This window comes from Numenius arquata, chromosome 17, assembly GCF_964106895.1.
Source record: "Numenius arquata chromosome 17, bNumArq3.hap1.1, whole genome shotgun sequence".
Taxonomy (NCBI): Eukaryota; Metazoa; Chordata; class Aves; order Charadriiformes; family Scolopacidae; genus Numenius; species Numenius arquata.
The window spans coordinates 5,095,268-5,110,007 of NC_133592.1; the positions used below are offsets into that span (position 1 = coordinate 5,095,268).

Sequence of the window (14,740 nt, forward strand, 5' to 3'; positions counted from 1 at the left end):
TATTTTACTTTTCAGTTGCCCTCTGACTTCTTTTCAGAACTGCATTTATATAGACTCCCTTGCTCTTTACAATGTTTGGTTTGTGTAGTGACTTCAACACTGTCTTAGATCTTGGATCACACAAATGCTCTTGCGGTTTTGTGGTCACCACTGAAGATTGCGGTATGTGGTGGGCTGAGATATTTTTGCCAATAGGTGGAATACAGCTGGTTTTCATTTGAGAGGAAACCTGACAAGGCTAATACACTGTCACAATAATTCAGCACAAAACACTGAAGTTTAAAATGTTCTCCCATATTTTCCCAGCATATATATGTGACTCAAACACTTTGGAGAAGAGGAACACAGAACTGTCTATACAGTGCATTAATATTAATATACATATACTTATTTTTGATGTGAAGGATAAAAATTTTCCAAATTCTCCTGCATGCTGGGAAAAAAGCTAGATTTTCTGAGTGTGAGAATGGGAAGATGAGACGGAAGGAGATGATTGAGCAATGAAGTACAATGGAACATTGCTCCATTGCTCTCAGCCCCCCTGCAGGTTGCCAAGAGCTCCAAAGAGGACAAGGCAAAAGGAATCTGAATTCAGAGCAGAGAGGAACAGAAATACTATCATCTTGTTCATAATTACAGAGGGTGTCCTGGTTTGAGGTAACAAACGTATTATCAATGGGATAAATGGTTGTTTTGGCCCCTATTCCAACAGAAGGTCATTTGAATATTAAGAATATAGAGCTATAAACTTATCTGCAGCTCACTTGTAGACAGATCAACCATGCCCATAGATGCACTCTGCAAAGGTCATGAATTTTATCTATAAATAACCAATTGCCCAAATGGTTTGCAAAAGGACAGGCCTTGCTATGCTGCACAAAAGGGTGTCGTTTGAAGATCCCTGGGTTGAGTAAATAAAGTCCTGATCTGGGAACGGTACAGGAAAATCAGGGTGAGAGACAGAGAATGAGGAAATCAGACAAGGATGACAACATTTGTGATCCTTCTGCATTGGGGGACTGAAGCAGCATCACCGCATGGTGCTGGACAGACTTACAGATGCTTTTGGGGCGAGCTTGCCATCTCAAGCAGCTGCTTTCTTCACCGTGATATTGTTGATGAAGATCGTCTCCACAACCTTATCTGAATTTTCATTTTGATTTTTTAAATTGGCAATTTATTATGGTGAAAAACGTCCAGTTCACAAAGACAGAGAAAAACTCTTACACAACTGAACGCCCAAGCATGGTGCTCACCTACCTCACGTTAGATGGGAGTGAGTTTTACAAGCAGACTGACACGTTTCTTTATAACAGTCTAGTATAACTGTCATTTGATTTTACCCATAAAAATCCTTGTATAAAAGCAACAACTAAGGAAATCATGTTCTGGGTTTGAATTTCATAAAAACAGAATTGCACTTTTGATACAACTGCTCTTTTTATGATGTCTGTGAATAATTCTCCATTTAGATTTCAAATTACAGCCCTATGCAATTTTTAAGAAAGCCACCTTAAAATCTCCTTGGAATAGCCAGAAACAGACTATTACCTGTATGTAGTCTGTAACTTGCTGGTGTCTTTGTTTGGCTGCAGCGACTTCACTGTCTGAAATTGCTTCCCTTAGGGATTGCTGGGTTTTCAGAGAGTCCAGCTCTATGACAGCAGAAAGGCGGCAATACAGGCTTATAAATTTTTCCTTGTAACAGCAAAAATGAACTGTGAAAAGACCAAGTGCAAAGGAAACACTGTTATATTCTGGGTATGAAATATGAAATCCTTAGCTTTCAGAACACAAATTTTATTAAATATAATTACTAACTCTCTGGATGGGTTACTTTAAGCTAGAAATAAATAATACAGCCTCTAATTCTCCTTTCATTTACACTGGATTTACTCTGCAACTCCACCGATTTCAAAAGAGTAATTTCTAATTTATATCTAAGTGAAGAGATAATCAGGTCCTTAGTATGCAACTCCAGAGGCTATTTTGCCCTTGATAGCTTTAATCAGAAAGGCTGCTTCTGAGGCTTTTATAGCTCATCATTCCTTTTATCAAGAAAGTAGTGACATGACTGGAAAATGGAACTAATCTTTTTTTTTTTTTTTAATTGAGTGTTTCAGAAAGGAAGTATCATTTTGGAGGAGGATAACTTTCTCCTGGGCTAGGCTAGCTTGAATCAGTAACTTAAATGTATATGACTCGGCTGTAAAAGCATTTAAGTGATACCACAGTTTGAGTGAAACAATTAAAACTCTTTTAGGTGTTATCACACATCGTCCTCTGAACTCTCATGCGGAAGAGTAACACAGAAATTCGGGAATGACCTCTCGCTTTGTGTAATTTGACTGGAGCAGCACAGAGCTCTCTGAGCTACCTCTAAAAGAGGTAACTGGGTGACAGAGAGAGCAGCTACAGTGCCATGGAGCTCCACCAGTGTTCATTTCCCTGGCCTCTTAAAGCTACGTTCTACCAGAACCTGCAATTGCTGAGACAGAACTTGCCCGTTGTCTCTGCGAGCTGCCGTGCAGAACGAGTGCTTGCTGAGGGAGAAAAAGTTTTCAGAAATACTTCCCCATTCATTGGTGCTTCAATAAACGGAAGCATACAGCTTGATCGTGTTGTAGCAGCGAATGCCAGTTGGCTTACTACTGCTGCTTTTCTGGATTGTGACATGGTATTTTTCAGGGTGTTTCAAGTGTAAATTGCATCTATTCTTCTTATCATAAATATTAAAAGAGAAATAAAAAGTGTCACATGTCTACTTATCCCTTGCAAACAACATGATAACAATAATTGAGAAGAATTTATCAAACTAAGAAATGCAGTCACAAAACCATCATTAGCATAACAATAAAGGCCTAATCTGAACATAAAAATCCCACAAAAAAAGAGTGAAAGAAAAAATTCTACCTTCTGGTTTCCCAATGATGCCTAGATATTGCAGGGATCTAGTCTGAATGGTGTGTGGTCTTACAGTATATATGCCATATGTGGTGGACTCTTGAGTGAATTACAGCCGCGGTTTCAGCTTCAGTGCTGAAGTTTCTAGCCTTTGTGGTTTTAAGTCAGACCCTTTAATGTTACTTTAACAAATGTTACTTCAACATAGTCTTTTGTGGTTATGCAATTATATAGTTGGTAGCCACCAGCTAATGGGGAATGGAAGCTTCTAATATTTGAGATGTGGATCACAGTCACTTTATAGAACATCGGGGATACATATATAATAAGTCATATAGAAATGTCATTTGCCTTTGGCCAGATGATTGCTTATTACAAAAATACTCAAAAGTCAAATTCAGCTTTCCATACTGTGCTCTCCATGAACTGCTTTCCCACTGAAGCAACGCTGCTTAACAGAGAGATCTGCACCCAGATGGCCATTTGGGAGAGAGCTCAGTTGCATTTTTATCTGCACCATCTCATCCCATTCAGAGCCTATTCTTCCTTTCTCAGCCCGATGCGAACTGTATCGCACATGTAAGAATGACTCCTGCCCCTGGCCCGTGTACCACATAATAAGAGTTAAATAGTCTGCAAAACCTCTAGTGTGGAGATTAATTTCATCAGAGATGAACACGCTTCATGCATTAATTTGCACAGTGAACGCAGCAGCCATGTCTCCTATGGAGAAATGATATGCTCAATACATAGAGTTTAGCTGTAGACTTCGGGGCTGCGTGTCAAGAAGGCAGTAAGTCTGGCTTTAGGGCACTACAGCCATGGCCGTGTGAGCCAAAGCACCGAACTAACTCTTCTAGTTCGATTATGTCCATTTTCTTTTGAAGGGGTAGCTTTTCATTGGCAGACAACAGCAGCTCATGTATTGTCTGTCCGTACCACTCAGAATTTTATGGCCACTCAGCTGTCATCTGTCCTCCCACAACCAGCATTAAAACCCCAAAGTTGTCACAGGCACCACTTCGTGTGCTCTGGCTGATGTGGCTTAAACGCAACTGTATATTCCTGCCTGACCTAAATGAAGCCTGTGTTGCTGGATGATTGTAGGTCCTGGCTCTGCTGTGACTGCAGAATCATAGGCTTGGTGAGACCCTCCATTAACATCGTCGCAGTTTAGGCTGGGTTAGTCTCTAAACAAGCGATGATGCTCTCTTGTTCTCCTACATTAGTGACTTTGATAGCACTTAGCAATGCTCTAGGAAACAGGATGGTGTTGGCAATTGTATCACATCAACACTTGAGAGAAATGTCACTGAGGACACAGTTGCCACTAGAGACATATTCTGTAGTGGCTCCTTGTGTACTGACCCCACCGGTTTTGGCTCATATCTTTCTCTCTTCTCTAAGGCAGAGGAGAGAAAGATACCCAGTTTCACAGGCCAGAAGGAAACAGAGGAGACTAACGTGTAAGGCTCAGAAGTCCCCATACTTAAAATATTATTTCTAAAAAGAACTATTAAGTCTTTTTAGAGCTGCTTTTATGTGGAACCAAAGAAGAAGAAATGAGAAATAGAGGACCTTGAAGCTAAAGCATATTATGCCTTCTGTGAGACAGCTGGAAAACTCTGTTTTGGGGAATTCTTACCCAGTCAACAGTGCGGCGGAACAAGAGGGCTGAATCTGCTCCAGCACAGGATGTGCTCCCTAAAGAAATAGACTCAAGCCCGGTGCTTCTGCGTTTTTCCCTATAACAAGCTTTTCCTGCACCACAGCAACAGGACTGAGTGTTCTGCATTTTTCCAGGAATCAGAAGGAAAAAGATGACCCTCACGCGGGAAACCCCACTCAGACCTTTCACAAAGTTGTGAGGGAGTCAGACTTTGAGTAGGACTCTCTGCAACCAGGGACTGCAAAAATTATCCTCTACAAAACTGGTGATTATTCTTGTGACAATTTAGAGGGATGTTTTTTTGCATCTCCTTTCACCCTCCAACATTGCTAAGTTGTGTGTAATTTTTTAGTTCTGTTTTTTAAAGAACATCATCTTCCAAATAAGCTTATAGACACATACTGAATAACGGTGGGCTTTGCTCTATGCTCTGCATTTCAGTAATGATTGCTACAGTATATGCTTTAAGCGCTCTGCTCCCTCTATAACTTGTACACAGTTATAGGTAGTGTTGTTGCCAAAGCCATCATGTGATTTATTGACTCTCCACTGGGACAAGGGGAAAACAGATACAACTTTGTGATTTTATTATAAGGAGACTGGGTTAATATTTCTAGGTGAAGCAAGCTACTATACCGAGTTCAAACATCTGAAGAGGGAGGTTAAGAAATCCTGAGTGTGGGGTGTAAGGATTATTCTGTCCTGGGGCAGTGCAGACGTCGTCTGAGGCGGGGAGCAGGAGAAGAAAGGAGACATTGTGACCCAGTTCCAACACCTCCTGTGTATACAGACGGAAGTGCTTAGCCTGTAGAGGGACACGCGCGGGGGAAGAAATAGGAGAGAATTACAACATGGCACTTATATAAACAACACCCCAAATGATATAAAACATTAAAGAAAATTTGCACAACATCAAGCTCGGAATTTTTATAAAACATAAATATTTGGGGGGGGGGGGCCTAAATGTGGGTTCATGTCACTACATAAAATAAAGATTTAAAGCTGCAATGTTCCACATTAAAACAACACACACAGGCACAACCCCCCTGAAAACAACATTTATGTTTCTTATTAGGCAGAAAATGATCACATGCCATGTGCTTTTCAAGATTATGATTGCATAATTATGTGAAAACATGAAAATGGATTCAATTAAAAACCTTTAAGATTCAATTTAGGGTTGGTTAAGAGAAATATGCAGCTCTCCCTCAACACAGCAGTGAGAAGGTTTAACAAGTGCTGCAGCAAGAGAAAATGGCACACACAGGAGTTGGCCTGAGGCTGCTGTAGAGCTGCTGTGTGCAGCGCTGCATTTTTACCCTGGGTATGTACCAGGGTCACTGTCCATGATTCTGTTTACCACAACAAATAATAAAAATACATAAAGAAACTGTTGAATTAAAAATTCAATTCACTCACATCGAAGTTTGGTCCTGAGTCATCAAAACATTTACAACTGCAAGGTCATGTTTATGTCTATCTCTCATGCACAATAGTTGAACTTAAATGCTGGGCTGAACTGCAGCCTAAGGAACATGTGCACAGTGATTTAAATATTTTAGTCCCTAGCTCAAAAAAAGGATGCACAAAAGCTATAACCTACAGAAAATGCACTCGCATAGAGACCTGTACAGAGCTCTATTGAATTAGAGTGACTGACCACAAGGCAGCACACCATCTGTCTTCATTTTGGATTTACTTGAGTCTTACTTGGCTCTTCCCAGGCTAGAAGGTGCAGCACTGATGGATTCTTTTTTAAAAGTAAAGCCTAAACCTTTCAAAATCAAGAAATGTAGAACCAGATTAATTTAAGGCCACATCTTTCTAGCTGCACAAACAGACCTTGAAGTGAATATAAAGATGATTTACTTCTACTTTAAGCCCTCTTTATCCTTATAGACCAAAATAAAATGGAATTCATGTAAACAAGAAACAAACTCCTCAGCTTATTTTTTCATGGATCTTTCACATCATAGATTATTCTCCCTGACTTCTTTATTTATTCACATATGCATTTCTTGTACCTGAATGTAAAGCCAGAAGCCAGATACCTCTCCTCACCCACAGCAATCTGGAGGTCTGGAACTACGTGTTTTAGAAGTGCTATGTTTATCTGTATGTAAAAGAATAGCAAAATGCTGTGTCTTCAGCGGGCCTTTCATACACCCTCACTGTTACCTCCAAAAGAACAGGCAATTGCTGTGCTTGCTTGGAAAAACACCAATTTTTCTTTACCAGCTGGGTAAAGGTGCTCGTAACTACTAGTTCCGTGCAAAAGTGCTTATTTGCACCTGCCTGAAGTGGCACAAATACGGTAACAGAAGCAAAAGTAGGAGCTAATTGAAAATTTGTTCCTTAATCCTTGTATGTTCAAATATCCAGGAAAATAACTTTTATTGAAGATGTTCCCACACACGCACACTTAGGATAATGGAATGTAACGCTTCTCTGCTCTGCTTTTCTGGCAACCGTAAGATGTAACCCCTACTTGCAAGTTACACAGTTTGTAGCTTTTAGTTGTGCTTTTAAGAATCAGTTTTTAAAAAGGTGATAAATACCACAAAGGAAAATACCTGACGCAGAGGTAGATTGATCTGTTTAAGGAGAGCTTTCACTGCCATCTGGAGCTCATACAAGAACAATTGAGTAGGGCAGTCTGAAGTATGATCCATACTTTCCACAGATTCTGAGCCAGAAAGTGTTTGGATCCATTCCCACTCATCTCTGTATGTTGAGTCAAGTTAAAATTAGAAATATAACAAAAGTTCAGTGCACAAGCAGGAATTCAGTGTATGTGCATTTGGGATCTGTTGATAGTTTAATCCTCATATAGCAAAACATTCTAAACTTGTGCAGTCTTGATTGTTTGTGGTTAAAAATCTAACTTTGAAAAGTTTAATTTTTCTAGCACATGTACATCAGGCTGAACATTCCTTGCAACCCTCCGAAAGTCCAACTGCCTTTGAAATATTTCACTAAGACTTCTCACTCCAGGTTTTCTTTTTCACATACTTCATTCCTTATTTGCCACAGTATTTTAAAAAGCATGCATTGGAAATGACAACAGCAACAATTAGCAGAAAGGTTAATTCCTGTGACAGACTCTCTTGTGCTCACCGGAGCCAGAGAACTTCCTGATTTGCTCGCTATATATCCATTCTAGACCTGATAAACATGGGAATCCTCTCTCTGGATCAAATCCTTTATTCACTCTGCCCAGTATTCAGTCTTGTAAAGCAGCCAGCACCAAACATTCAAGAAAAAAAGGACAGGAAACCCCACTACAAGACAAGTAATAGATGTGGTACAATTTTCTCCTAAATAAAGACCTGATCTTAAACTTCAAGAGTCAGAGATTGTTATAAACTCTGAAGCACTAGGCTTTATATTCCCTCCAAAAATTCTGTTAGTATTAACTACTACATTCTGGATATCCTTGTTATCCATATAGGTCCAGTTCCTTTTTCCTCATGCAAAATAGTCAGCTGGTTGCTGAAATGATACGGGATTAAAAAGCTCCAGAATAAAGCCAATAAAATGTGTTGTCCACTAGACAAGGACCAGGCAGCACAAATAAGTGCACTTGCCCAATAGGTAAGGGAAGCAATGGAAGAAGGGGAGAATGGCTTTGCCAGAGCAGTTCAGCGGCTGATAGCATTGGTCTGAAGAGGTGTTTTCAATTGCTGTACGTTTGCTGCGGATTAGAGTGAGAAACCAGATATTACACAAGAGAATACAGAGAAAAATCACCAGCATCAACACCCGATGGTCAGTGAAAATCAATAGACAGATTGACATTGAATTCACTGGAGGCTGAATCGGGGCTGCAGGCTATGATCTTCCTGACAGATGCGTGGAAGATCATCACCACTGTGCAGTATTTGAGCGATCACAGAATACTATCCATAAAAACCAATGGGCTGACATGTAGGTGTTCCGGATAGGCCTCCAGATTGCTGGGAACATGCAGGGCCACCTCTTTAGTTCAGCGCTGGTCTCTGGTGGTACACACCTGAGCCAAACTTTGTTGGCAGCTACAATTTTGCAAAAGCAAAATTGCCTTAGCATTTAATCAGTTTTTTCAAAACAAATGTTCTCTCTCTACATATGTGTGTGTAAATATGTATATATTCACTTACTTGGAGACATTGCTGTTGTCTCGGATTTTAACATGACACAGGACATTAGGCAACTTCTGCAACACAAGCACTTTGATTTGATCCACAGAACTGCAGAGCTTAAAGTAACCCAGATACAAGCCGGGAGGGAGGCGTTGCTGACTTCGTTTGTGATAGGAAAGCATGTCCTGTTTTAAGACATAAAAATCTCTTTTTTTTTTTCCACATAAGCGGAAGAGTTTGGGATCAAAAAGCAACAAATGTTTTTACAGCCGTTTTTTTGTTTCAACGGTGTTCCCAATTCACAAAGCATTTAAGCACATGCTTAAGCATACAAATAATCTCTGGTAGTTTGGATGCACTTGGACAACTTTTTACTTAAAGCCATACACAGGTTCTCTAAGCTCTCCACGTCATGCAGGAATTGGCTCTAATAAAGGGAGATTTCGATCTTCTACAACTCTAGTATTTAAACTAGCTTAAATAACACCCACCTCTGCACTCCTGTCCGATCAGTTCAGCAGTGAGCTGGGTCAGGGAACTGATTCAGCTGAAAAGCAACTCAGGAAAAAGAGCAGTCACTTTTCAGGCAGAGCAGTTCCCTGGGTCACGTTTGGTCCGTAGCTGCACAGACGGAGCAGAGCAGCGTTGGGAGAAAGCTGTCACCTGGGCTGCGTAAGCCAGTACTGTCACCAAAGAAATGCATGTGGAGTCACAGCCTGTGTCTCTCGAAAACCTGCTCAATGTCACCTCCTGTCAGCAGGAAGATCTCTGTGGCATTGGGGGTTGGTGGTTTGTGAAGTTTAATTAATGGCTGTGTTTTCTGAACAAATCTCTTTATCAACAAACAGAGCTTTGAAGGAATTAAAAATGATGGTGCCTTTGCTGAAGCCAGGAGACATTTTTAAGGCTGTGTATAGCAGTCTCCCCAAACTACCCTAAAAATGATGTCTGCTGCCATCCGGAGAAACGTGTGCTTCTGCAATGGGTGAGGATTAAGACGCCTGGCCTTATGCCTTTACTCTTGGAACCATCAAATTATCTGCCAGTGCTATGCTTGGCTCTGACCAATGCAATTAGACCCTCATTTTCACAAGCACTTCATGAACAAAATACCCATTCGATGATTAAACAAGTAATACAAGAAAGGGTGGGCATTAGATAGGAATGTGTAAACCATTAGGGGAACATTTTTTCCACTAGGATCTCTGTGGAAATCTGATCAGGCCTGTATTTTGGGTTTCCTAATATAAAACTTTTGCACAGATTGACATTTTTCTACACCTTTAACACATTTTAATACATTAAATCTAACATAGATCAGGTAAGTTTTATTGTCTTTTGGAAATTTTTTAACGTTTCTTAGACGTGGTAATGTATATTTTGATTGCCTGTCAGTTTCCGGTTCGAAAAGCACAGTCTCTGCCCAAGAAAGTGCCTCTAATTCAAAATTGAACCACAGGAGTCATCGTTGAGTTGAGGCTACTAAAGACAGGACTAAGACAATGATTTGTCTTGTCGTATTTTGGGTAACTTTGCAACTGGGTTTTAGAGAGATTGGCTACTGACATTTTGTGAGAAATAGGTTACTGTTACCTACAGAAAACATGTATTAATGTTTATGTGAACTATCTACGTTTAACATGAGTTTACAGATACCCTGATTCTTGAAGGGCTGAAAACCCATGGCTCTTGATGTTGACTGATCTGACCACGCAAAGCAACTTCTAAGGTCAATCCTTACCTTGGTATTTTTTTAATTGTGAAGTCTAGGGGCATGTTATGCAGAAATTAAAGGAGGGTTATGGTCAGTAAAGAATTCTTTAGCAACTATACCAGGCTCCAAGGAACTCTGAACCCCACAGAACAAGTTTATTAAGTAGAACAGTAAAGTTTTAAACCAAGATTTAGTGTTCAAGGCTGGATGGAAAAATCTTATGGAGTGTAGAAATTGTAAGTGTCTGTATAGGTGCTTAAGAACATCCCAGAGAATTTTAAAGGTTTTTATATCCCTTGCTACAGAATTCTATAGCATGGCTTCCCGAAACTGATAGAAACTGTACTATTCTCTGCTAGGACTTTGAAGTAATTTCTTTAGAACCTCTTGGATATTTTACATATTAAGGATCTGATCCCAGACCCACTGGAAGTAATACAAGTCTTCACTTTCAATGGGAGCCTTGCCATTAGTTTTATTGGGCACTGGATTAAGGCCTAAAATTCTACAAGACCCTTCCAAAAATCGGGGCTCTGGCACAGGACTTTACAAAAGCAAATAACATACAGTAAGAGAAGCAAAGCACTACCTGGATTGTTATAAGCAAGATGTCTAATGCTGTTGGCTCCTCTGGAGTTGAAAGGGATTTCCTCTGGCTTTGTAGTTTGGATACCTGCATCCATTTGCCATTAAAAAATGAATAAAGACTCTCCACTTCTCTTATAGTAACTATCAGCATATTGCCATGTCGATCCTTGATTGGCTCATAAAAAACTCTGCCTAAGTTGTGAGTTCCCAGCAAATTCTAGAAAACAAGCAAATTACAAAATGAAAGTTATTTATCTCATATCAGGAGTGGTATTTTTTGAAACTTAACTTTGTGCTCACTGACCTCAGTCCTATTGACTTTAATAAAAACTAGACGCACAGTGTTTCTCAAACCCTTGCCCTACAGTCGTATCATTCAGTGGCAAAAGAAAAGTTTTTCCCTACGTTGTGTTTGTGGATTGAATTTGGTCCAGCAGCGTTTAGTCCAACATTTAATGGAGAACATCAGAAAGGCTGTTAGGACCCGATGTCTTTGTAAAAGGAAACGCTGCCAAGTAATTCACTTATTTGGACAGAACTTCCTATTGGAAGTCATGTAAAGATAAAGGATGCAATTTTCAAAAGCACTCGGTGTTGGTCTAGTGGTGATTTCTTTGGCACCAATGAAGCCCTTCTGATTTTAATTTACTGAAGATCTAGGTGCTTATCTTAAACTCCCCATAACTAAATGTCAGAGATGATATGAAATTCTTCATCTATCCCCAAATCACTCATATTGGACACTTCAAATGTTTTCTGTTAGGGTCATTAACTATAATCTCCATTTTCTGTTCTCTGTTTTAAAATTATTCAGATTATTTTCAGCAACAAAAGGAAGAGGCCCTCATATCTGTGTTGAATGTAAATAATTCTGGAGCTAAACTGTGGGGTGTGTTTGTGAAGGAACACAGAGGAACCTGAAGAGACGCGGACCCTTTTCCTTTTACTTCAGATACCAAGAATGTGCTAGACAAAACCGGCAGAAACTAACAAACTACCAGGGCAAAGTTCTCCAGGAAAATATGCGAGGATTAAAGAAAAGTAATTTTAAAAGACTCCACATAAAATACATATTTTGGTCAAAATCCCTTTCCTCACACAGGAAGGCATCTGCTTATAGGTGCAAACACACTCAATCCAGTGACCAGCCACTGAAGAGATTCCCAGATGTCTTAAAGAAAAATGCCTAACATTTAAAATATGCTCATTATTTTGTGACTTTTCAAGAGATCTACAGTAAGCTGGATAGAGATGGGGGTAGTTTAAAAGGAAAACTTGAATTCACAATGTAGCACATTGTATGTTTAGGGAAGTGCTGCACATTAAATTAATGACATTGTAAATGGATAGATTATCCTGAATTTATTTATCTGTACTTAGAAGGCAATATTTACTTATAAATTGTATTATGAAATTGTTTATAAACTCTAGGTAGTGAGCACAGTGACTGCCCTTTGTGTGGCAGAACTTAGCTATTTTAGCTTTATGCATCCCTCTCCAGTGCTGATGTCTATATAGCACCTTCCCTTTTCTTTTTCCAACCGTTCTGCCTTTTGAGGTTGGTCTCCATAACTGATCAACACTGGGTGTCTTGAGTATACATTTTATATTAATCCCTGTGTACACAGGTGGGACAAATCATTGCAGGTAAATGTTAGCCATCTATTTGCCATATTAATCACTGCAACATATGAACGTGCTTAGATGAAAACAAACAGTTCTTCACTGTCACTGACTGTATATTCTGAGTGGCATCCCTGCACAGAGAGTGGGGTACCTACTAATACGAATATGTGAGTGTGGATGTGTAATGTGTGGATTAGTATATACGAATATACTAATCCATATACTAAGAGAGTTTTGTGTCTGCTTAGCTTGGCACCCCGTCACTTGTGTTTTGTTTGCTTTAGTTGTCTGGTGGTAACAACAGGCAAAATTACAGTCCTTGTTGTCTCTGAATCCACTGATCTAGTGCCTTAGCAGCTGTGTTGTCACTGATCTTTTCCATTCTGTCCTAAATTCCTGTGGAGTCAGTCTATTAACTGCCTCAATAAAATGTATTCAACCGTATAAACTTTATTGAGATCCTTCCATTGGTGGATCCCATTAGGCCACACACCATTAGAGGCTGGCAGACCTGTGACAATCCCAGTGTTCATCAGGGGACCAAGCTAACAGAACAAACGTTAAGGCCAATAAATTTGCCAGAAATTCAACAAAGCAATATACCACATGGACGCATTTGCTCTATCTCTGTGCTTCAAGCTCTGCTCTTAACATCTTTGGTAGCAAATAAGAACACAAAGTAGTAGGAACCTTGGTTATCTTGAAGTGCGGTCCGTGCATGCTAGCCATGCTCTGTTAAAGGCATCTGCGCAGAGGGAATGAAGCTGAGCTAATCAAAAAGGAATACGCGCTACCTAAGCTGAGCTAACCACACCGGAGGGAACATTCAGCAGATATCATTAAAACTTTCTCTAGTGACAGCTCAAAGGACTGACAAGCAGCTGCTGCTTAACACAGGTGGTCCTCCAATAAAGGTACAGCAGGCTGGCATTCCATATATTTCGGGATACTTTGGGGAAATCAGTCAAGACAGGTGGTTGCCCAGGAAGGCTACTCCTGTACAGCGAGCTTTGCCAAAAGATGTAAAACAAACCCCACATGGATATTCTTAATAATGGCCACAAAGTGTCTGGCTCTCATAGCTGCTGTAAAGCCCAGCTTATTGCATTGACTGGCAATAACAGGAGGGATGGCCGTAGGGCTAATACATGAGCCAAGCAATATGAAGATCTTCATTAATTCCATGACTTTACCATACATTTTTCTGGGAAGCTTTGGTGACTTTATTCAAACAAAAGGTAGGAGAAAGTGAGGCCTGGGTATACTTTTTCTGTAAGAATCACGCACACATCTTTTTGATGTTATGAAAGTGTCCGCCTTCCAGCTAGAGATTTCATGGTAACATGAAAGCCATTCTTCAAAAGCTTTATAATAAAGGTCAAAATGTTCTGCTGGAGAAAGTGTAATTACTATCTGCATAACGAATAGTGGATCGAGACGCAGAAGTGACCTGTTCAGTAGCACTCAGGTTGTATCTGTAGCACAGGCTGGAATGGAACCATCCTGAGAGTCCCTGTAATGCCTTAAAACACGATATGAATAGTGTCTGTGGTGCTGCTGTCCTTAACCACTGCGCTGAGGGGGCAGCACAAGATCTGTGCACCACTTAATCTCTCTCAGTCTCTATTTTTAAGGGTCTAAATAGGTCTCTGACTGGCTCTGCACAAGGGTACATTTCACCTTACAAATTTTGGCAGCTTAATTAAGAACTTAATGAAAGATTCATTTTTATTTCCCCGCTGACAATCCACAACATCCTAGCCATCCTGTTTGTCAAACAGGGTAGTTCTGCCCTAGAAGCTGTACTTGAGCAGTCTGTAAGCCATGGGTGAATCAAGACTACTATTTCGGCAACTTCAGCAGTCTACTTGTCCTTTCTGTCGGGGACAGAAGCTACCTAATGCTGCAGGTTCCCATATCGCACAAGGGAGTGCTACATCTTGCCCGGAGTTTAAGTGCTTAATTAATATATTAATAATTAATAATGAATAGGCCTTCTAAGAGGCTTTTGAGCAGCAGATATTAGGATTATAACTCCTGAATTCCCAATCTGCAAACCCACACGCTTAGCTGTGGTCATTATTTACTGGTTCATATCTGTTTGTTTCTTTGTCTGCC

The 14,740-nt window shown here is 40.1% G+C and overlaps 1 protein-coding gene across 1 annotated transcript in view; it reads right to left on the reverse strand.

The window, feature by feature from the left end:
• ANKFN1 (ankyrin repeat and fibronectin type III domain containing 1) overlaps positions 1-14,740 on the reverse strand; it is a 65,079-nt gene that overhangs the window by 4,865 nt on the left and 45,474 nt on the right. The window contains exons 13-17 of the mRNA XM_074160261.1: positions 10,998-11,213; positions 8,713-8,879; positions 7,147-7,297; positions 5,210-5,378; positions 1,552-1,718 (exon numbers count right to left, since the gene is read on the reverse strand). Of these exons, the coding sequence (XP_074016362.1) occupies positions 1,552-1,718; positions 5,210-5,378; positions 7,147-7,297; positions 8,713-8,879; positions 10,998-11,213 (870 nt within the window). The remainder of the gene's footprint in view (positions 1-1,551; positions 1,719-5,209; positions 5,379-7,146; positions 7,298-8,712; positions 8,880-10,997; positions 11,214-14,740) is intronic.